The sequence below is a fragment of the Candoia aspera genome, chromosome 3 (genome assembly GCF_035149785.1).
Source record: "Candoia aspera isolate rCanAsp1 chromosome 3, rCanAsp1.hap2, whole genome shotgun sequence".
Classification (NCBI taxonomy): domain Eukaryota; kingdom Metazoa; phylum Chordata; class Lepidosauria; order Squamata; family Boidae; genus Candoia; species Candoia aspera.
In genome coordinates this window covers 80,402,168-80,427,363 of record NC_086155.1, presented here as the reverse complement: position 1 = coordinate 80,427,363, position 25,196 = coordinate 80,402,168, and the positions used below count along the sequence as shown (strand labels likewise).

Genomic DNA, 25,196 nt, shown 5'->3' with positions numbered 1-25,196 from the left:
CCCCAGGTGCAAAAATTAACATACAAAAAGGAGACAATTAAATTCAACCTCTTCACCGGGCCAAAATGATTAGTTACCGTAGCAACCTTAATCTGTAGTAGGAAACATTAACAGGCTTTACTCAGATCTCAAAGTTACAGAGCAATCAGTTCTTTGCACTTTTGAAGTCTCCCTTTGCTTTTTATTCTTACATTTAGTACTTTCTCTTCTTTCTTCCTAAGAGATGTCATCATTAGTTCACAAACATTTTTGATGCTAAGGAATATATCTTTAAAAGCTGCAAGATCTGGAAATTTCACAAACTGTTCTAAAAAATCAGATAATTGCTTATTTTTAGCAACAGGGAAAAAACTAGTTATGCTCGCATGTGTACAAATATTAATTTTAATGTTCTATAGGAGAGTCATAATTATAATCATGAATACTACTCTTCATTTCTATTTTATGCTTTGGCTGGTATTGAACCATTCAGATATAAGCCTAAATTATTTTTGAAATGGTGTCATTTCTACACATAATTTAACATTTTAATTAACCATATATTCAAGTAACTGAACCTATGTAATTGTATACATACAATTCACTGGAGCAGGAAATGGCAACCCACTCCAAGATTCTGCCATGAAAACTAAGTGGACTTTCACACCAGGACAATATCAAAATAATACTGGAACATGAGGCCCAAAATCAGAAGCTACTGGGAAGAGCAGAAAGCAAGTACGAGTAATACTGGTGTTTATGATGTGGCTGGATTAAAGCTGAAAGGACATCCAGCTGTTGACATGTCCAGAAGCAAAATAAAAGTTCGGTGCTGCAAAGATATGTATACAGTTGGTACGTGGAATGTCAGAGCCATGAACCAAGGCAAAATTTATGTTCTCAGCAGAAATGTTAAGATTGAACACTGATATTCTGGAAAGCAGCAAATTGGAATGGTCTGCAATGTGGAATATATCTGGAATAAAAAATTGGCCTCGGTGTACAGACTAATAAGAGTTTGCCAAGAAAATTCAATGTTTACAGCAAATACCTTATTCCAATAAATTAAAAGACAACTCAATACATGGACATTACCTGAGGGGAAACACCAAAATCAAATTCACTATGTAATCTGCAATCAAAGCTGGAAAAGCTCCATTTGGTGTGCAAAAACAAGATGTGGCTCTCACTACAGCTGATATCAGAAACTCCTTGACAAATTACAGTTTAAAACTAAAGAAAGCAAATTCATCAGACCAACAAGATACAACATTGCAGTATTTCATATTACCATGGGGTAAAGGTAAAGAATAGATCTGATAGATTAGATGGAGGACATAAAGGCAGTCATTACAAACTGAAATTTGTAACATCATTAAAGATGGTACAAATAAAAATATCCTGAATTACAAAAAACAAAAGATGTTGAAATGACTGTCTGTTGACACATTAAAAATGTCTGAAGGAAGGTGAAAACCAAAAGGCAAAATAGGCAGAGGAAAAGTTGCTCAGTTAAATGCTGAGTACCAGAGAAGAACAAAAAAAGACAGGGAGTTGTATCTGAATAAGCAGCGTAGTGAACTTGAGGATAATAACTGAAAGGGTAAGAATTTTGTTTAAGAAAGTTACAAAAATCATGGAAAATATTTATGTAAAGATGAGCATGATAAAAGGCAAAGAAGGCAACAATCTGCTGGAGGAAAAAAAAGATACAAAGACTATGAATATTTACAGAATTGTACAAAAAAGATCCCAAATCAGTAATACATACAAAGGTTTGATTCCTGAACTAAAGACAGACATTTGGAAAGTGAAATGTCTATGGGCTGTAGAAAATATTGCTAACAAAAACTGTAGAAGAAAAACCAGCAGAACTGTTTAAAATCTTACAAGATGATGCAATGAAAGTGCTATTTGCAGTTTGTAAGCAGGTATGGAGAACACAGTTTAAAATTATAGGAAGGAACATCAGTAACCTGTCCTATACTGATACTACTCTGATAGCTGAACATACAAGTGATCTGTAAGCTCTAGTAATAAAAGTCAAGGAGCACAGTGAAAAATGGGACTAATATTAAATACAAAGAAGACCAAAGACAAAGCTAGTGACAACAGGTACAGCAACCAGCCTTAGAATTGACAGTAAAGATATTAAAGTAGTGGATAGCTTTTGCCTTTCAGGATCAACTATCAAAGTAAAGGAACAAGCAGCCAAGAAATGTGCTGCAGACTATGACTTGTTAGACTAGCAATGAAGACCTTGGAAAAGATATTTAGATGCAGTGATGTGTCTTTACTTACAAGGATCAGGATTGTGCAGGCAATGGGTTTCCTGTGACACTCTGTGAAAACAAAAGTGGGACTTTGAAGAAGTAGGATAGAAAGAATATCAATGCTTTTGAACATTGGTTTTGGACAGTGGCCCCCAAATTGTTCAGCTCATTGTCCCCTTCATGAAGTTTCAGATTGTTCATCAACTACAAAACATTTATTATATGAAAAATAATTTAATAAATACTACTTTAACTAATAGTTCTACAAATAACAACAACAATAACAATAACAATTCAAGGCTGCTCCTGCTGGCAGCTGAACAGCCAACCCTGGTAACACTGTCTTCCCACTAGCCACCTCACCTTCAGGACTAGCGACTGGGGTGGAGCTCTACAGAGACCTCGAAAGATTAATTGACCCAAATCAACTTTCCATCATTTATTGACCACCTATTGATCCCCAGACATTTACTGACCCCCTTTTGACCCCCAGACATTTATCGACCCTTTAGATAGTCAGATAGATAGACAGACAGACAGACAGATCCCAAGACCTAAGATTACTTCTTAGGCAATGCCAACCCAATGCAGATAGTCACAGAAGGAGTTGAAGTAGTAACAGGCTTTATCTTCCTAGGTTCAAAAATTCATAGGGATGGTGACTGTGGCCATGAAATAAGAAAACATCTGCTATTTCAGAGAGCAACTATGACAGATCTAGGAGTATATTAAAACTCAGACATATTACACTGGCAACAGAGGTATGTATTGCCAAAGCATGGTTTTTCCAGCTGTAATATATGGCTGTGAAAACATTAGAACTGAACAAAGAAAAACTGATGCCTTTGAATTTAATTCATTTTATTTAATTTATATGGCCGCCCTTCTCAATAAGTGACTCTGGGCAGCAAACACAGGTAAAAAACAATATAATAATACCAAATAAAATACACAACAAGATTTGTAGTGCTAGAGAAAATTGTTGACAATACAATCACAAGAAGAACAACTCAATACAAGATGAACTAATCTAGATTCCTCACTGCAAGCACTAATAAAGAAGTTCAAGCTTAAATTTGTTGGACACATAATGTGAAGTCAAGAGTCATTAGAGAAGACTGATACTTAGAAAAATAGAAGCAATCAGAAAAGTGGCCAACAGAAGCAGTTACTGACAGAGAACCCTGGCAATATGATGTTCATTTGGTCCCAAAGAGTTGGAAGTGACTGAATTACTGAACAACAACAAATATATGTATGTTCATTGTTCATGAGAGAATAATTTTAGCTTTCTGTGCAGTTATTATGATTTACCATATATTTGTATTTACATACAGTAGATGAAATACAGCAAACAGAATTACACTGAGCCATAAACTGAATTAAGACATTTTTTTTTTTTTAAAGGCCAAGCACAAGCAGATTTTGCAAATTAAATTCGTGTAATTTATGAATTACTGTACATGGAAACCAAAACAGAATGGTTTATTTTTTAAAAAACATCTTTATTAAATTCCTTGCAAACTTTTATTGGTTGAACTATATACTATCAGAGTATAATACTCTGATTTTTTTACGTTATTAAAAATAATTTTCATCAAGTAAAATTGTAAATTTCTTTCTGTAAATATTCATACAGCTGAATTAATAATGTATTTCTTCATATAAACATTCAGATATCAGTAAATCTCAGTGTGATTGAAAGCAAATGATGGAGGACATACAAGATAAATGTAATTTCATTTTTTTCAGGGACCCAGGGGGGAAAAGGGATCCAGAGGTGAAATTGTAAGTGAAACCAGTATTCATACTTTGTGGAGAGGGAGAGGGATATGTAAGGCTCGTTAGCAAAGCACTGAGAGATGTTTTCAGGTTTTATAAGAGACCATACTGCTGTGGTCCTAAACTGTCTCTAGGCTGGCTGAGTACATGACCTCCTGTCTAGGACCGTGTACGTTCACTGAAGTAAACGTAGAGTGGATGCACAATAGGTGGTGTGCATGCTATTATTGTGGTAGAGTGCATTTTTTGTCTCTACACTCAGTGTAAACAGACTTTTAAACAAAAAGTTTGGACTGATTTATTTACTTGCTTGTTTACTGGGTTTATATGTCACTCCAGTCGTTATAAATTCTGAGTGGTATATATACCCAACATCCGTGTATCACAACAGTTGAAGTGCTTTCCTTTGTAGTTCTTCATGACGACATTCCCTGTGTGAAAGGATACAGAGGAAGCCCTTTCTATCAGGGCTCATTAGCCAGGCAAATACAATTCACTCACTTCTTGTTTTGAAAAATCAGAGAAGTAGAATTGGTTTTGGTTTTTTTTTTAACATTTTGCAACTGATGAAAGGAAAGAAATCTAAGAATGTAGAATGTCCTATACTAAGTCAGACTATTGGTTCCTAGGTGAATATATTAGTAGCAGCTCTAGATTTTCTGACAGGAGTCTTCTAGCTCATTCCTGGAACTGCTAGAGATAGATGCTGGGACTTCTTGGTTTTTATCTACTGAACTACATTAAGTTATTCTGACATAAATTCCTAGCTTCCTGCTCATGGTACTTCCAGTGAGCTTCAGGGGAAAATAGGCATCTCTGATTTAATCTTCTGGTCATGGTATTCTGCGCCACTGGCAATTAAAATTTTTCTTCCATCATGGAATTCTTTGCATGAGACTTGTCAGAGAAGAATTATATGTAACTTCTTGGCAGCACAAAGCAATTACTTTAGCCTTTACAGAAGAAATTTTTATTTCCAGTTATGTTGAAAACTATTAAGAAAATTTATTTCAGTTCTGTACTACATCTGATTGTATTATTTTGAGGGTGGGAGAGAGTGATTGGCATCTTTCCTAGATTCCTGTTGCTTTTTTACTTTTGAACAAGATTTTTTTTTTCTTAAAGTGGTGCAGAAAAGTGAAAAGTTTTTGCTAAGCAGTTTCCATTTCTTTCTATGAATTGATAGGAAATCAAAGTACATTTCTCATGTAGAGTAAGGATGAAACAATTTGCAATCTCTGTGCTCCCACAAGTCAGCCATGTTGAAGAACAGAGATTATTTACTTCAGGCTCATCTGTGATATACTTATGGTCATTGCTCAGTCCAGAATAAAAAGGAAGTAACACGATTAAAGTAAAGCATATTTGTTGTCTGTAGGAGCAAATGGAAAAAATGTTGGCCTTTGTGCTAGCAATCAAATGAACTACTGAAGTATTATTATCATCTTCGTCATGTTGTTAATTAAATTGATTTTTACGTCTTTTCTCCAATGATTTTTCTTTTGGTCACAGTAGAATTTAAGCAGATTTATAAGGGCAATCCTGAACATAGCAGGGAAACATTGTAAACTTAGATTAATGTACGCAGCAGCCTGAGGCTGAGATTTGAAAAGAAAGAAAATTTATCAAGAGTTTCCAGATTCCTGCATGTTCTACATCTCATATCATGAAGTATATTACTAAAGTTTATGCCCTTTTTAATTTTTATGGCTCAGCTAAGCTAATAAAATACAACATCAAAAGAAGCCTGCTAGTACTTCTACTGTTTGCAAAGATGTTTCTACTTCAGGATCACTCTCTGTTTTTTCTTTCGCCCCACACTTTAAGAGGGGAGTTGCTAGTGCTCCATTACCAAAATAACAGCTGAACCTCCCACAAGAAGAGCTATGTAAGAATATTATTCAGACAAGTACACACTGCAGCAATCCAGAACACCAGAAAAAGGAAACAGACCACCTGTACAACATCTTCCAAGAAAATGGATACTCACACAACTTTATCAAAAACTGCCTGACCACTCAACCCACTATAGCACAACCAAATAGGTTATGAGAAGAATAACACTGCCATACATCAAAGCATCTCAGAAAAAAACCAACAGACTGTTACAACCACACGGCATCACTGTAGCACATAAATGAACTAAAGCCCTCCAAAACAACTTAAGCCAAAAGACCCAGTAGCCCAAGAATTAAAAACAGGAGTCATCTGCAACATACAGTGTAAGGACTGTAACAGCCACTATGTAGGACAGACAGGCAGAAGACCAGCAGAGAGCATCCACGAACACCAACTAGCAGTCAGAAGACATGATGAAAACTCCTTAATCTCACAACACATGGACAGACTCAACCATAGTTTCAACTGGGGACTTCTGGTGGGGACCATGGCGGTCTGAACAGTTTTCTCTGCGAACTCTGCAGACTGACCTGACAACATGGCATTTGGGGGTGGGGGGGTGCTCAGGTTGGCTTCCTTGGAGCCCAGAAACGTTCTTCGGATTAAGGAGAACCCCAGGAAACACCCCATATGTCCTCCAAATGGCTGCTCATAGCCAGAAGATCGCAAAACTGAGTTTCATGTTCTATCAGTGAGTGAACAGCCAGGAGGCAGGGCTGTCATCTTTTCCCAAGCTGCGCTGAAGCCGTAAACAGACACTAAAACCGTCCACCCCATTTCTAACACACCATTTTTGTTTGTTTATGTATAACCTTGTTGTTGCTTATTCATTCAGTCGCTTCTGACTCTTTGTGACTTCATGGACCAGCCCACACCAGAGCTTCCTGTCGGTCGTCAACACCCCCAGCTCCCCCAGGGACGAGTCCATCACCTCTAGAATATCATCCATCCATCTTGCCCTTGGTCAGCCCCTCTTCCTTTTGCCTTCCACTCTCCCTAGCATCAGCATCTTCTCCAGGGTGTCCTGTCTTCTCATGATGTGGCCAAAGTATTTCAGTTTTGCCTTTAATATCATTCCCTCAAGTGAGCAGTCTGGCTTTATTTCCTGGAGGATGGACTGGTTTGATCTTCTTGCAGTCCAAGGCACTCTCAGAATTTTCCTCCAACACCACAGTTCAAAAGCATCGATCTTCCTTCGCTCAGCCTTCCTTATGGTCCAGCTCTCGCAGCCATATGTTACTACAGGGAACACCATTGCTTTAACTATGCGGGCCTTTGTTGTCAGTGTGATGTCTCTGCTCTTAACTATTTTATCGAGATTGGTCATTGCTCTTCTCCCAAGGATTAAGCGTCTTCTGATTTCCTGACTGCAGTCAGCATCTGCAGTAATCTTTGCACCTAGGAATACAAAGTCTTTCACTGCTTCTACATTTTCTCCCTCTATTTGCCAGTTCTCAATCAAGCTGGTTGCCATAATCTTGGTTTTTTTGAGGTTTAGCTGCAAGCCAGCTTTTGCACTTTCTTCTTTCACCTTCATCATAAGGCTCCTCAGTTCCTCTTCGCTTTCAGCCATCAAAGTGGTATCATCTGCATATCTGAGATTGTTAATGTTTCTTCCAGAGATTTTAACTCCAGCCTTGGATTCCTCAAGCCCAGCATGTCGCATGATGTGTTCTGCGTACAAGTTGAATAGGTAGGGTGAGAGTATACAGCCCTGCCGTACACCTTTCCCAATCTTAAACCAGTCCGTTGTTCCGTGGTCTGTTCTTACTGTTGCTACTTGGTCGTTATACAGATTCTTCAGGAGGCAGACAAGATGACTTGGTATCCCTATACCACTAAGAACTTGCCACAATTTGTTATGGTCCACACAGTCAACGGCTTTAGAATAGTCAATAAAACAGAAATAGATGTTTTTCTGAAACTCCCTGGCTTTTTCCATTATCCAGCGGATATTGGCAATTTGGTCTCTAGTTCCTCTGCCTTTTCTAAACCCAGCTTGTACATCTGGCAGTTCTCGCTCCATGAATTGCTGAAGTCTACCTTGCAGGATCTTGAGCATTACCTTACTGGCATGTGAAAGGAGTGCCACTGTTCGATAGTTTGAACATTCTTTAGTGTTTCCCTTTTTTGGTATGGGGATATAAGTTGATTTTTTTCCACTCTGATGGCCATTCTTGTGTTTTCCAAATTTGCTGGCATATAGCATGCATTACCTTGACAGCATCATCTTGCAAGAATATATAAGATGTATAACCTTAGAGAGTCTTTTTACAGCAAAGAGATACTGGGTCTCTTAGTGATTTGCATTATTTTGGGGATTTTAAAACTTTTTTTAAATTTTAAAACTTGATTTTTTTCTTCATATATAAACTGTAAGGCTGAGAGTTTTAAAAAAATGTTTTTCTATAGTATTTTTAAAACTGGATTTTGAGGATTATAGACCATTTCCCATGAATCTGCAGAGCTGAATTTTTATCTTTCTGTTTCTGCTTTGCTTTGCGAAACTGTCTCTGCTTTCACTTTTCGCAACGTTGATTAGATATATCGGTAAAAATGAGTTGGAGGATTTTTTCAATATCCTGGGCTCTGTTCGGTTTAGTCACTAGAGGGCGCCATAATCTACTGCGGTGAGATATGGAGGAATTTAAACAGATTTTCATTGATTTCTACCAAGAAGTTTTTCAAGCCTTTGAACGTCTCTCAGAATTTGTGAATGCTGAACTGTGCTAGCAATCAGGGGAAGAAATTGACAAAGTTGAAAAATACAACAAAGATATAAAGATGCCACTTCAAGGAAGAAGATTGGGATTTGGATCCTGGAGTTAAAAGGTCAATGGAGAACTGAATTGGAGAACCTTGATGGTAGGAGAGATTTGTCCTTAAAAAGAGAACCTGGATGCACTGTGCTGATGGAGTACCAAGAAAGAGAACTGGGTTGAAAATTGGAAATTCTTTGAAGAAAATCTGAACTTTCTGGAGAGGACTGTAGAAAAATTGGAGATTTTTAAGGGGAAAGCTCTCTCTATTGTGTGGAGATATGTAAATGCTCTGGTTTACTTTGAAGTGGGATAATGGTTAAGTATCTTTGTTTTGTCTTTAAGGATTTGTATTGATGTTTATGGGGGGTTAAAATGTAGACAGTTTATGTTAACGTATTTTATTTTAGTTATTTATTATAGTAGACAGAAAGGGGTAAAATTAAAGGGAGGAGGGACATTATTTACTCATTTGTTTTTTGGGGGGGGAATTAGGTTGGAAGGGGTTGTTTTATGACTTTTCTTTTAAAAAGGCGAGGAGGAAAAATTAGTTTGGATGAGTTTATTTTGTTATAAATTGAAACAATTTATAGAAGTAATGTTTATTATGGTTTAACTGGGAGCAAGAGATTGATATGGGGTTTTTTTGTATATCTTTGTTGTAGAAAGTCAGAAGTCACTCTTTATGTAGTTTCTCTTGTATTTTCACACCTTTTTAGTTTTTTCTATCTTTGTAGATTTATGTTTCGTGCTTTTAGTTTTTAATCTATATTTTGAAAATTAATGAAGTTTGATTAAAAAAGAGATAGTTTCAACTGGGAAATAGAACATCTTAGACCAAGCTAAATCCAAAAATGCTAGGGAATTCCTGGAAGCTTGGCACTCAGACAAGTCAGCCATCAGTAGACACATAGAGGTAAACCACATTTATACACCATCCAAAAGACACAATAAAAAAAGCTAAAAAGGAAACAAAAAGACCAGAACACAACCTCTCCAGCAGCCAACACCCAGATAAGAGAGGATTAACATTAGACAATCAAGCAGAAAACAAAATCCTAATCAAGGAATGACCAAGGAGACAAACAATCAAGCAGACAAAACAATCAAGCAGAAAACAAAACCCTAATCAAGGCACTACCCAGGAGAAAACCACACCCCCGCCAACCCTGGCAGGGTAAGCTATTGTAACAGGGAGCAAACTCCACGCTTACCAGCACTTGGGTGATGATGTTACCTACTTGGGTAATGAGACGTATGCAAGCAAACCACCAAGTTTAGAGAGCACCAAGGATTCCACAGAGCTGCTAGTCTTTCTGCCTTGCCAACCCAGAGCTTTGCTGTGCTTTTTGTAAAAAAAACAGAACAATTGAGCTGGGATAAGGGCTAATTTCAGTCAAGGTGATTACTCTGAAATTCTTCTATTTCCATTATCCTTACAGTATATCATTCCCTGATGAGTGCACCATTGCTAGAACTGAAAGACCAGGTTAGGTATAGCTTGTCATTGGAAAAATCTAGCTAGGTGGTCACTAAGAGTTAAAACTGACTTGATCGCACATAATCAATCAATCATGTCTTCAGAGCTATTCTTTTTCTTAAATTTTAGAGAGAGCTAAGATTTTGGGTTGATGCATTAGAATTGAACCAAAGAAAGCCAGGTTCAATTCCTCCCCTGACCACAGAGCTCAGTTTGTGAATTTAGATCACTTATTCTTTCTTAGCCTGACCTCCCAGCCCAGCTTTTCTGAGGACATGAAAAGAAACCATGTCAGCTACTTTCAGCTCTTGAGGAAAAAGCCAGTTTTAAATGCAAACACTAATAATTTAAAGACATTCTGTTTTGACATAGACATGACATATGGGGTGGGTTAATTATTATAACACACTTAACCTAACCACTAAGCTTGTGCAGCATTTTATGGGGGCTTTTTTCTATGTAATAAGTCTCTAAGAGTCTGTATATGCACCATACCATAGTACGTGTATGGCACAATTATACTCAATGTGTGACATTGTACAATAGCAATACAAATTAATTTTTTTAGGAAGCTTATAGATTTGGGAAGTATTTGCCCTTCTGTAGTCAATAAATGTTAACTTCCATAGGATAGACGTGCAGACAGTTGTCATTAAAGATGATGTTTGCAGGATTTATGCACTGTTCATAAATTAAGTGTGTAATACATCAACTTGTTTTAGAGTAACATTTTAACTGACCGGGGATTATACAGACTGCTACCTGTGTCTCTGATATGGTTTAACTAAGCATTTCTAAATTACCTCCAAATATATAAAAGGAATGGAAGAATAAATAAGATAATTTTAATTATCCAGTCTGATTGGGTTGCCAGCTTTTAGAAGGGATTGTAGATTTTATAAAATTGTACAGACAAATACACAGCTCATACTTTCAGGAACTTAGATAAATGGCCTACAGTGTATTGAGAAATTTTTGTATAGGTCATAAATAGAGTTCCTGTTAACTTGGCCTGTTTATACTTAATGTAATATATGAATTAAATTACATTTGATTACAAGGTGATATATGAAGATTTAAAAGAATCTTGCTATTGCTCAGGCATTTTTATCATCTCTTTGTTTATTCAGGGCCCTCAAGGACCACGAGGTCATCCAGGTCTACCTGTAAGCAGACAATTATTCTCAAAAGACATGATTGTACTACCCTCAATTTATATAACACATTAAAAACTCTCTTTTTCCCTTTTCTTTCTAGGGTCCACCAGGAGCACCTGGACCAAGAGTAAGTTTTTTAGAATGATGTCATCACTGGGTGATAAGGGTAAAGGGAGGATGTGGACATAACCTTTCAAACCAATTCTCTACAGTCACCATTTTAAATGGAAAGCCTGCTGTTGCTCTGCTTACATAGACATTATCTTAATAGGATATGCCCATTGACCAGATAACAAGTAGAACAGTATCGGTGCCAGTCTTCTTGGAAATAAGGCTGGCTTAGTTCCGTGGAACCTACAGTCAGGAGAAGGGTACACAGAATCGCCACTTCAAAATATATCCCTGATTAGTGATATCACTTGTTTTTCATATTTCTTCTCACTTTTATAAAACTAGGCTATCTCATGTGTGTGTGTGTGTGTGTGTGTGTGTGTGTGTAGCACAGTATTTGAATCATTGCAACAAATATACACCTCTGTATGCTTATCCTGTATTTGAAGTAATTCTTCATAAGACATACAAATACTCCTTTGGATACTGTCCCATCATCACTTCAGTATCTCAGGGACTTTCCTGGAGCCCTTGCCGTTTAGCACTGCAACTTCCTTGAGTGCCCTGCAGCTTACTAAAGCACCAAACAAATTTAAGTGGTAGCAGAATATGAGATTTTGGTGTCCTTGCATACCCAATAACTGTTCTTAATTCTGTAGAAAATTCTGAGAGATCTATGTGATTGATTTTGAATTTCTAGACAATGATGTTACTGATAAGAAACTTTTTGGTTATATACAGAAACAAATTGACATGAGTGCCACTATTCAAGCCTTGATTGAATCAAATGCTGCCTTAGAAATGGAGGTAACAATATTTGCATGTTGAAATTGATATATTACATACATACATTAGAATAACATTTCAAGAATAAGATATGCATCTTTTTAAGGGCTTTATTTTACTACAGATTTTCAAATATTACATTTTTTTGTGTGGAAAAGCATTGGATGGCAAACTAGAAAAGAATATATGTACCTCTCTGGGCCCTTTGACCTAAATGCTTAAGACATCATACAAGTATGTTTTAACACCAAATTATTTAGTTTGGTTCAAACAAAAAAGAGATGACATGGCATCTTCTCATAAAGAAGTGTTATAGTGTTAGGACATTTTAATATAGAAAAAGGTTGAGCAGGGATTGGGACCAAACATGATAGAATCATAGAATTATAAAAATGAAAGGGGCCACTTAGGCAACCCTCACGCTCAGTGAAGGAACCCAAGTTGAATTAACCTTGACAGATAGCTGTCCAGCTCTGCTTGAACATATCTAACAAGTGGAAACTTACCACCAGTCTGGATAATTGTTTCCACTGTCAAATTGCTCCTTGACAGATTTAGATTTTTCTAACATTCAATCAGAATTTGCTTTCCTGTCACTTAATTTCCATTATTCTACAACCTGCACATCAGGGTAACAGAGAGCAGATATCGGTCTTACTCTGAGTGATATCCTATATGTAATAAAAGAATGCTAACTTTCCCAGTTCCTTCCATCTCATAAAACCTCATTCTTACTCCCTTGATCATCCTTGTTACTCTTTTTGAATCTGTTTCAGTTTATCTGAAGCTTTAAGGCATGGTGTCCAGAACTGGGGGCAATACTTGGGGAGCTGGGGGTCCAGCCAACATAGAATAAAGTGGAATTATTATTTCTGGTAATCTAGAAATGATAGTTCAGCTAAAATTAATTTGCCTCTTTTATAGCCACAGCATTCTGCTGACTCATATTCAGCAAGTAATCAAGTGCTATTGCAAGATTTTTTAAAACATATTTTTGCCAAGTCAGGTAGCATCAGGTCATACCCAATTATGACAAATATCTCTGAAAAAAGAAAGGCTGTAAGATCCATCACTCACCAATGGTTGAGTTCCTAAGCTGCTTCATATGGCAGGCCTTTTTTCTCTGAATTTTAAGGCCTTAGTAATTCTCCATTTCAAAATCCTTACATGGTCTTCCATCTCCAGCAAAAACACCTTGATCATAGTTTGCTTTCAGTTTTTTAAAATGCCTATTTAAAAATAGGCCTATTTGCCATGTGCCTCTTTACTTCCTCAATATTGTTTTATTTATTTTTAAACATGTATATACCTACCCTAAAATATGTTCTTTTTGCTTTTAAGTGAGGCTTGCCAAACAAATGCTAACTAGCAGTTGAGATTCACTTTGATCACTTGGAAAGACCTTTTATATAAGGCATAACTTTTCCTACCATTTAACTTGTTTTGTTCCAGTGTTCTCTCATAAACATGCTGGCCTTTAATCAGAAAATGCAGATTTTCTATTATGTGTAGCATTTAGATTGGTAACTGACCATGTCCTAGTACAATGACATTTCTTTGCAATAATATAAATTGTCTTTTTTCCCTTTATTTCCTTGGCAGAATTATCAGAACACTGAAGTGACACTATTGGACCACAGTGCCAAAATATTTAAAACACTACACTATCTGAGCAATTTACTCCATAGCATCAAAAACCCATTAGGAACCCGGGATAACCCAGCACGTATCTGCAGAGACTTGCTTAACTGTGAACCTAAAGTGTCTAATGGTAAGTCTCCAATATCATTAAATACTCTAAAATAAACCTTAATTTTAATTAACAAACTTTATACACCTTTTGCTCTGTTTAGAATCCAGCGATTATTTCATAGCAAAGATCCACAGCAACTGAACTCTTGGACTTTTATTATAGAAATGCCTATTTTGCATAAGAATCAGATACTGTTTTATTTGAGAAGCTATGGCAGAACTGCCTAGTTTATATATGCTTTTATATGCAAAGTTTATTCTGTGAAGGATATATGTACCTCCATTATAATCTAACTGGTTTGAAATTGCTGGCCTGAGATACTGCTTGTAAATCCAAAGGACTCTACCCTTCTGCAAAGCTTCCAATTCTATAATTGTATTAATTCTTCTACCAGTGTTGTGAAATTGGGCTAATCTGAAAACACATACACAAACAAAAAATATTCTTATTACTGACACAGCATACAGTATCTGTAGGAGTCTTTGGCTATGGTTATAGAAAAACTAATTGAACAACAACAAAAAAACCCAATACAGAATCCATAAATCTTTTTCTACCCACAACTCTATTGGATATAGTTGAGCCACAATTCAATCACAGGTAGTCATTGGGTTACAAACGCAATTGGGACTGGGACCGCCTTCGCTAAGCGATGTGGTTGTAGATCCAGGCAGTCCCGTTTGCCATTGTAACCCCAAGATGAGCAGGTCGTTAAGCAGGAAGCAATGGGAGTCCCAGGTAAGGGGCGTAGGGGTGCCACAGGGGGTTGGAGAGGCCCAGTGCAGGCCACACGCTAGTTGGAGGAAGGGTGCTGAGGTGTGGTGGCCAAGGGAAGGAGGGTGCGGGTGCATGCAAGCGCAAGGAGGCTGAGGGAAGGCTGGGCATGGGTGCGTGCAGGAAAGGTACCAGTGTGTGTGAGTGCAGGGAGGTGGGGGGGGGACTTACCAAAGTGATTTGTGACCTTCCCTGCCAGCTTCCCTATTGACTTTGCATGTGGGAAGCCAGCAAGGAAGATCACAAATAGTGATCACGTGACCATGGGATGCTGCAACTGCTGTAAGTACAAGCTGGTTTCCAAGCACCCAAATTGCAATCATGTAACCACAGGGGCGCTGCGATGGCTGGAACTTTGAGAACCAGTTGTTAAGTACCACTTGTTCAGCATCGTCACAACTTCGAACAGTCACTGAATGAGTGGTTGGTAAGCAAGGACTACCTGTATATCTCTCTTCTTTCTCTCCTTTATATTTTTGGAATCTGAAAACAAAAAGGCAGAAAAAGTTAACACTTAAGTCTTTTCTGTTTAAGAAACTAGGTTTTTAACAGGTGAAAAACATATTTTAGAATTGGTCTTCCTTTTATTTTCTCAACTGACAGGAAAATATTGGATTGATCCAAATATTGGGTGCCCTTCAGATGCTATTGAGGTTTTCTGCAACTTCACTGCTGGTGGCCAGACATGTTTATCACCTATATCTGTTACAAAGGTAGATCATTTCTGTAACAGCCATGTTATTGTCTTCTTGCTGTTATTTCATTTAGAATTCGAAATTTTCCAATGGAATTTTACTGCCCATCATTAAAAAAAATACAGTCAGTAAACATTATAATGGGACCAATGAAAACTTGTAATACCACATGTAAAATGTTAAGATCCAAACAGAAGCATCGCACTGTATCTATTTGCAATGTCAGCCTGATAATCCTTTCAACATTATTGTAGTGGGATTGGAGCTGCTGTCACCTATGATCAACTGTTTGTGTAGGGTGGACTTCCTGAAAACTTTACCCTGGAGAAAGAACTACAGGTAGTCCTTGTTTAGCGACCACAGTTGAGACCAGCAACTCAGTCATTAAGTGAAGTGGTCACTTAGTAAAACCGGGACTGTGCTTATGATCTTACTTCAGCTTTCCTTTGCTTTACAGACCTGTGATCATAAATGCAAGGACTGGTCACAGAGTTATTTTTTCATCACCGTTGTAACTGTGAACAGTCACTAAAGGAGGCAGTCGCTAAATGAGGACTACCTGTATTGATCAGTGCGGACAGTCAAATATCCAGGGTTTTAGAATTTAACTAATTAAACACTGAGAAAATGTACTTTCTGAGCATATAAAAGGAAGCTTGGAAAGGAGGGAAATGCTTCCGTTCTTTCTGTTGTGGGAAAGACACATTGCAGTATAGAAGTTTGGAAATGCATTTGTGACTCTCTGTTGTACTGTGAGTACTACCTTGTTGAACATAACTTCCTCGCCCTTCTTTTTTCCTTTTGTTTTATTGCTATAATGTTCTCCCTTATCTCCTGCTGATTTATGTCCCAGCTGGTATTTTTCAGTTAAGAGATACTGATCTGCTTGCAGCATTCTTAGCCAGCAGATACGTTCTACTAAAATGGAGTATTTTTAAAACATCTTAATTAAATTTATTATATTTATTCCTTGTCACTAGCTGTCTTTTGGTCACGTTTCCTAAAGGCCAAAAAAGCTTGACTTTCAGCTGGAGTTAATTCTGATATGAGAAAAGATGTACCTTATGGAGAGGGACAGGGTTATTTACCCTTTCTCATAAGGGCTGGTAGTTGTTAACTAGTAGGTGTACAAAGATTGGGTCACTGTCAGTCAGCAGATATAGATTGCAAACTGCCATAATGAGAGGATGCTTATAGTAGAGAAGATGAAGGGGAAGTGCTGTCTAATTGTTGTTTGTGTGCATGGGTGACCTCTTGATTCCTGGCAACTGCCTGGACAAATCCCTGCAGTTTTCTTGGCAAGATTTTCAGAAGTGGTTTGCCACTGCCTTCTTCCTAGGGCTGAGAGTGACTGGCTCAAAGTCACCCAACTGGCTTCGTGCCTAAGGCAGGATGAGGACTTACAGTCTCCCGGTTTTGAGCCACCAAACTGGCTCTCAATTCTTTCCTTATTACCTGCTTTTGTTTTTAGAATGTCTCCCCTTTTGCTTAAGCTGTTTTCTCCCTGCAAACTTACAAAACGAATGAACCTGGTTCTCATGGGTACAAGCAGCTAACATATAGGGAACTCTGTAATAAGGGCCTCTTGCAATGTAACATATTTGATCATGAATTAAATACATGTTCCTTAGCTGAACATTCAAAGAAAATAAGAGTCCTATGTGCTCTTACTCAGAAATAATTTCCATAGAATCATTACAAATTGGCGAGATTAGATAAGGACCTTATCATGCTTTAGAGTTACATAGAGAACAAAACCTTAATCATTACGAATGCAGTGGTATTATTTAATTTCTTTTGTTCCCTGTGTCTATATCATGTTTCCTAAAACATTTGATGAAGTTAGTGGAAACAATTATGAAAAACAAGATGAAAATGGCCTTTAAAAAGATAAACTCTAAGATTCTCAGTATTATTCTAGACCTGCAATGCATCACTATGTAGTTGAAGACCCAGTAGAAATTCAAGCCAAATGTCAGCGTAAGGTCCTAAATAGGTTCCATATGGAAATGACAACTTGAAGAACAAAGTATACAACTTCATTTTTTCCGTTCCAATTATGTCATCTTCCTCCTCATATTTATATTGTGTAAATCTTTTTGTAGGAAAAATGTTGTGAAAAGGAAGAAATATGCTTTGCTGCCTGAATAATTTAATAGATTAAATACCAACAGTTTGTTATTCCAATGGATTTTTTAATGAAGAATTATATATTAAATATTTCTAAACTGAACAGTCTCAATATACTTTGTGGTTATGAATTGCCACCATATTTTCTCTAATAATGTATATTTTTGTTAAACAGTTGGAATTTGGCATTGGAAAAGTACAGATGAACTTCCTTCATTTACTGAGTTCAGAAGCAACCCACATTATTACAGTTCACTGCCTTAATACCCCAGTGTGGAAAACTAATGAACTACATGATCAGAAGCCTTCCCTGATCTTCAAAGGATGGAATGGCCATATTTTTGAAGCAAACACACTGCTTGAACCAAAAGTACTTCTAGATGAATGCATGGTAAGCCATCTGTAGGTATTACTGAAAACGTTAATACAAAGAGGACTTCTGTATTTTCTCATACATACATTTCGGCCATAAACAATATTGATTCCATCCCATATACATTCAACCACAAATGTAATTTACAGATTATGATGAATTTAGAACATTCACAAAAGCTGAGATTAACTTTATGGTTAATAAGATTTGAGGTTAGCTATGAATTAAAACCTGAACATTTTTAAACAGAAGCCTAATGTTCTATTTCCATGGTGGCTTAACCTTTACAGCCTAAATGCCACAGATCAATTCCAACGTGCAAGATACTCTAGTACCTCTGTTTTCTGTTGCACATTCAAAAATGTGTAGATATTCACACACTCTAATTCTCCAAAGGACCAAGCAATAACACTGTATAGAAGAGATAAGCAAGAATGTAGACCTGGTTCTTTTATACCAGGCAATAAATCTTTCTGCCCAAATTCATAATTGCCATGAACACCTATTGCCTATGCACCTAAGATAAAGACAACCATAAAATAATGATTTAAAAATGAAACCTGTTGTGTTTTAAAATTAAAATGCTTATGACTATTTTATGGAAACTTGGAAGAGCTCATTTCTTCCAATGAAGATTGAATCACCTCTGGTTTATGAACAAAACGTTGCACTCCATATACTTGTTTTTATTTATGGAAGCCAAGAATTATCCATTTACTCTTGATCTGATCTTGTCATCATAAATTATTATTTGTAATTCTTACCCAAGTTTGCAGATAGATGGTAGGATGACAAGCCCCAAAAGAACAGAAAGCTATGCATTTGTAGAAATAAAATACATATTTTTCTTCCACATGCTTAGTTTTCCAACAGCAATTACATTTATTTATTACATTTATATTCCACTATTTTTCCAAGTAGAGAGCCAGTTTGGTGTAATGGTTAAGGCATCAGGCTAGCAACTGGGAGACTGGGAGTTCTAGTCCTACCTTAGGCACAAAGCCAGCTGGGTGACATTGGGCCAGTCACTTTCTCTCAGCCCTAGGAAGAAGGCAAACCACTTCTGAAAAATCTGCCAAGAAAACCGCAAGGGCTTGTCCAGGTGGTCTCTGAGAATCGGACACGATTGAACAGATTAAAAAAAATTATTTCAGGTAGCTTATAATACTGTATAAAAGAAGCATCCTCTGATGGTAATTTCTAGAAATTGGAGATTGCAGGAAACAAATGCAAGGGTGGTGTATAAATAAGGGGTTTTTTTATTAATGGTGGTGGTGCCTGCAAATCAGCCTTGCCTCCTGGTGAATGCCTGAACCACCAGTGTATGCAGTCTTCAGAAATGGTTTGCCACTGCCTTCTTCCTAGAGCTGAAAGTGACTGATCCAAAGTCACCCAGCTGGCTTCATGCCTAAGGCAGGACTAGAACTCAGAGTTTTCCAGTTTCTAGGCTGGTTCTTTTAAACATTACACCACACTGGCTCTGATAAATAAGATTAAAATATCTTACATAGCAAAGGAAATCTTAGTTCCCCTTCTAAAAACCTGCAATCCCGACTCCCCACATTTTTAATTCCCTCCATATGCAGTGTGGCCTCATTCTCATTGTCTTTCCCCCTAAAATTTTAAGTGGTGACCCCAACCATCAAAATTTTGCCTACTGGTATGGTATAAAAGAACATTTCACAACCTTATCGAAGTTTCCCCATGCTTCTCCACAACAGTGGAAAAGTATAATGAACTGCTTAATAGAAGCAAAATGATCTGAATGGAAAGGATGTGCCATTTTGCTCAAATTTAGCCAAGTTTTAGTCTTTTCAGTGCTTAAGACCAAGGTTTCTCAACCAGGGTTCCATGGAACCCTACGGTTCCATGAGAGGTCACTATGGGTTCCCTGGGACATCAGGATCTATTTTAAAAATTATTTCAGATTCGGGCAACTTCCCACTAAAGAGGTAAGTTTCATTCTTTATTTTTAGTTTAAGAGCACTGTTAATGCATTTATACAGGCCTACACATGAAATGAATATAGTAATTTTGTAACTTCTGGTCTGTATTTGAGCCTGAATGTGCCGGGATTCCCCAAGGCCTGAGAAATATTTCAAGGGTTCCTCCACGGTCAAAAAGTTGAGAAAGGCTGGCTTAGGCTGTAGACAACTATCTATTATATCCCATGTTTTTGCTGTCTTGAGCTGCTAAAAGAAAGCAGGACACCATATATTGCTCTGGAAGTTCTGCTAAGCCATTTCAGGTCAGTAGAATCAAAATCCAGAACATTTAGGTTGTGTTAGATTTCATATGAAACAATATCCAGAGCAACTTTATGTGGTGGGTCAGGAAAGGCTGGTATGTCATACTCCCTTTGCAGCATCTCCATGTTTGGCATATCCCCCCAGTTCCACTTTTCCTGCTACTTTCACATCCCTCCTTTTCCTCAGTCACGATTGCTGGTGATGTCCTAAGCAGCATATCCTACTAGCCTACCCGTATCATGAACTTCCCAGCACCTTTCCTGCCTGCCTTCTCTCAGCCTCTGCCCAAGTCCCTCGCTTGTCCAATTCTTTTTCCCCAACCATTTCTGCTTGGAACAGCCACATTTTAGTTGGTAACTAAAACAAAATAATCTCATTTTGTTCTGTATTCAGATCAAAACATCTGAAATACATATTTTGTTCAAACACACACCCAAAACTCATTTATGCACAGAATTGTGCATGGAACATTTGCATATCCGTGCTTCTTTGTTCATTTTCTCTGTAAAGATTAGACAGAATTAAACTCTTGTATGTTTTTAAATTTTCATTAGCCGTCTTATCTTTATTGCAGATTCAAGATGGCAGCTGGCATAAAACTCAATTTCTTTTTCACACTCAAGACACCAATCAACTACCAGTTGTTCAGGTTTATCCATTTTCTCATCTCAAGCAGGGGCAACAGCATTATGTAGAAAGTGGCTCAGTGTGTTTTCTCTAGGATTCTGGAAACTTCCTCATATCACCATATACAGAACACAGGAAATAATTATGAAACTCTAAAAGAATTGTGCAGCAACATGCTGGTGATTTCTTAAAGAATCTCAGGAAGGAAAAAACTTCCTTGTATGAAGGAGAAATGGCTTCAGAAAGAAAGAAACCTTGACATTATTAATAAAATATTTAATTTTTGGTTGGTGCTTTTTATGCTATTTTCTGAACTAAAAAATACACATATGTGGAAATTCTTCAGAAAAGCAAGTGTTCTTGATTTTATTAACAGCACTGTCCAGGACACCTTACAGAAATATGGAAGAATACAGTAAAAAGGAGCAACATGGTTTATGCTCCCAAATGTGCAATAGTTTGTATTATACCCACAATGAGTTACATCACCATAAAATCTCTTAAATTGACTTCTTTGGCTAAACTGACTTCTTTGAAGCTAAATTGACTTCTTTGATCAGAGAAAAGGCAATTTCTACATTTATTCCTGACTGGAAACCCCTTATGGACTTTTTTGTGCAAAACAGAAAAAAATGAACTTATGATTTAATGGTTTGATGATTAGATAGGATAGATTATAGAAAGGAGAGAGTTAAGTTGTAACCGTAGAGTAAGAGGTAAATTTATAATTGTACTTAAAACTGCTGTAAAGAAGATAAGAAGCTATTTCTTTGTATCTTTTTTCTATTTTTTTTTTTTACTTTTTTCCTTTCTTGCACTTTTAGCTTTCTTGTCCTTTTTCTTACTTTATATTAGTTTATACTAGTTTTTATCTTCCTTCTTAAAAATCTTTAATAAAAATTATATATAAAAATAATAAAAAACATTTAGTTGAATTATGGTCCTTTTCGGACACAAACATCTTTACAGATGATCCACTACCTCTTATGTGTTTCCTGTGTGTGTAGCCTGGTGCTCCATATATAACACAAAGTATTTTTTTTTCCTTTACTTTTTTTTAAGCTGTATGTGCTGGTTACATCAAAGGAACTTATCATTGTAAAATTGTGTCTTAAAATATTTGGTCACATATTTCATGATAACTGAAACCATTATTTATGTGAAAGTCTTGTTTTGAAATATCTCTGTCTGTAACATGAAATGGTTATGTGGGGCAGATGTATCTGGTGCTTATAGAAAAAACAATTTTGTACTTGTAGAAGGACTACGTACAATGATCTTAAAGATGTTAACTATCCAAGGCCTTCTAAAATTATATATTGTGTAAATATTTTGTAACTGTTGAAAATGTTAATACAGCATATATTTAAATGGCTATTAAATTATACTCTTAAATAAGTGACTTTGGAAATTCTGTGCTTTGGTGCCAAAATAGTTTATTTTCATGAGTTTATTAATTTCAGGCCAAATACTTTTTAATGACTGTTCAGTAAGTATCAGATACTTTAATACTTCCCTTCAAAGAAGACATGCAAATCTTGCTTCCCTTTATGGGAAGCTGGGATGGGATGGATTAATTTAGTGTGTCATTATCCATTGTAAATTTATTTTATTTAAATAAGTTTATTGTAGCTTGAATCTGAAACAATTTACTAAATAGTCACAGCCAGCAGAATAAATCTAGAATGTTCAGCTTCAAGCAGTGAGAAGGAAAAAGTTTTAAAGCATCTTAAAAATTTTCCTTAAAACTGTAGAGCCAGTTTGGTCTAGCGGTTAAGGTGCTGGGCTAGAAACCAGGAGTTTGTGAGCTCTAGTGCTGCCTTAGGCATGAAAGCCAGCTGGGTGACCTTGGGCCAGTCACTCTCTCTCAGCCCAACTCACCTCACAGGGTGGTGGTTGTGGGGAAAATAGGAGGAGGAGGGAGTATTAGGTATGTTCGCAGCCTTGAGATATTTATAAAAATAATAAAGGGATAAAAATAAATAAATCTTTTTGTCCACAGAAAGTAAAAACATCAGAGTAAAATGTTTACACCAGCTTTCTCTTTGATATGCTAGTCTTCCAGACATAGTTTTACCCACGGATTCATAGGTACAATCCCACTGCATGTAGCCTCAACACTTGCAATCTAGAGCAACCACGGCATCTTCACTGGATCCACAGGGGACCAGTTAAAGGGAAACACATGGAACAAGATTAGTCCTGCTATATATGAATGATACAGAATCAAAAATTTGTTGTTTAAAATTTGTTGTTTAATTCATTAGTTTTAATTTTAAATTTCAAACTTGTATAACCCTTTTTTACCTACCACTAGGCAAGCATGTTCTTACGTAGTTTTCATTTGATATTTGTTAGCTTATTTTCTTTATCTCATGACTTTGGTGATTCGTAAAACATAAGAAATTGTTTTTAATAATTGTAAGTTTTTTTGTTCCTAAAAGAATCTTACCCTCCAAACATTCAGAATTTGTTTTTATGTTTTTGTTTAAAATTAAGAGACAAGATTGAACCCAGGTCATATTACTTTGTAAGCATTTGAATCTGAAAATACCACTTCTGCAGTTATACAAAGAACTTTACACCCTTGAATTTAATGGTTCATCCACTGATGAATGACATTATTTCAGATGTTCTAACTGAAAAATATATTAGTACTGGAAAGCAGTGGTAATGCAAACATGCTGTAAGCTATATCACTGTTTCACCCAAACCCTATCCCAAGCTAACTTCAGTCTGCAAAACATTTAACACAAAGATGATCCTACCAATGAGACTCTTAAGGAAGAGTCAATCATAAATTTGATCTCATTCATAATGCAGTCCCATGCTTGATTTATGTCATCTCTAGAGCATCTTATATCTGTTGCAATTATTACTAAATGGCATAATGTGACACTAACAATTACCACAGGGATTAAACGAACAGGTTCACTAGAGCTTTGCTCTGGAACCATTTCTGCAACTAGACCATTCTGACACACCAAACAGTAATAATAATGATGTTGATGCCTTCTTTCTGTCAAGCTCAACTATTGACTTCATGGACACAGACATAACTGGGTTTTTTTGGAACAATACAAATAAGCCACACCCCCACCAATACTGGCAGGGCAAGCTATTATATATAAACAGGGAGCAAACCCCACACTCACTAGCACTAATGATGTTACCTAATCAGGTAATTAAACATCTTCAAGCAAACAACCAAGCTCAGCACCAAGCACTCCACAGTGCAGATACAGTTTGTCATTACTTATGCTGAGATGTTTTTCCAGTTTCCCAGTGTATTCTCTGGAGGTCTCCCATCTCAAAGAGTAGTTGAGTCTGCAGCTGAGGTATTTTTCCCCAGGAATTCTTATCTAGTGCAATGTTGCAAGCAGCTTTCAATGCAATCAACAAGGAGAGAAAATGCTATAGTTACTTCGCTTTTCCACCCAAAGTTTGCCAAGGACTTTTTCCATATAAAAATGATAAGGAGCATCAAATGCTGCCTTTGTTATTGCCCTGCAGACACAGGACAACATATCCATCCATCCATCATTTAAATTATCCAGGGAAGTCCAGAAATTCAGTAAATAGTGAATCACTGCTCTTTTACTTGGCCTCCTTAACCAGTATCCCAGGAATCCTTAGTGGTGACTACTGACTACTTAAGTATATTTATTGCAGAAAAATTTGTGCTAGATTAACAGGCTGAACCAATAAAGCTAATCTTCACCCCAGCCCTGTTCTGCAGCAGAGAGTTAGTAAAGGTGTCTCCAGAACATGGTCCTTCCTACCACCCAGTTCAGTGCCTAGAGATGGGCATCCAAGATTCAACTACAGGTAGTCTTCACTTAACTGACCACTCATTCAGCAACTGTTTGAAATTATGAGGTCACTGAAAAAGGAGACTTATGACCAGTACTCAAAGTTGCATCTGTTGCAGCGTCCCCACAGTCACGTGATCACAATTTGGGTGCTTGGCAACCATCTCACATTTACGATGGTCACAGCATCCCATAATCATCTGATTGCTATTTGACCACAGCCAGCTTCTGACAAGCAGTCAGTGGGGAAGCTGGCAGGAAGTTGCAAGTAGCGGTCACAACCCACGGTGATTCTCTTAATCACCACAGCTGGAACTGATGTCGTAAGTTGGGTGGGGTGACATGTTTCACTTTACCACCGTGCTGCTTGGTGACGGAGTTGTCGATCCCAATTGCAGTCAGTAAATGAGGACTACCTGTATTGTTTACTGCTTCAGGATTTTTAATGGCATCTTAAGTCATGACTTACATAAGTAGCCATCCTACAAACAATAGTTCCAAATTCTGGCAAAGGCCTGGTGCTTTAAAAGTCTGAGGCCTAGAACAGGTCTGAAGCA

General features: G+C 37.1%; 1 protein-coding gene across 1 annotated transcript in view; it reads left to right on the top strand.

Moving 5' to 3' along the window:
• Positions 1-22,197, top strand: part of COL24A1 (collagen type XXIV alpha 1 chain) — a 151,166-nt gene extending 128,969 nt beyond the window's left edge. Inside the window, exons 53-60 of the mRNA XM_063299869.1 lie at positions 4,005-4,040; positions 11,303-11,338; positions 11,430-11,456; positions 12,182-12,247; positions 13,829-13,997; positions 15,357-15,466; positions 17,754-17,969; positions 20,775-22,197. Of these exons, the coding sequence (XP_063155939.1) occupies positions 4,005-4,040; positions 11,303-11,338; positions 11,430-11,456; positions 12,182-12,247; positions 13,829-13,997; positions 15,357-15,466; positions 17,754-17,969; positions 20,775-20,921 (807 nt within the window). The 3' untranslated portion in view covers positions 20,922-22,197. The remainder of the gene's footprint in view (positions 1-4,004; positions 4,041-11,302; positions 11,339-11,429; positions 11,457-12,181; positions 12,248-13,828; positions 13,998-15,356; positions 15,467-17,753; positions 17,970-20,774) is intronic.
• Positions 22,198-25,196: the final 2,999 nt, after the last annotated feature.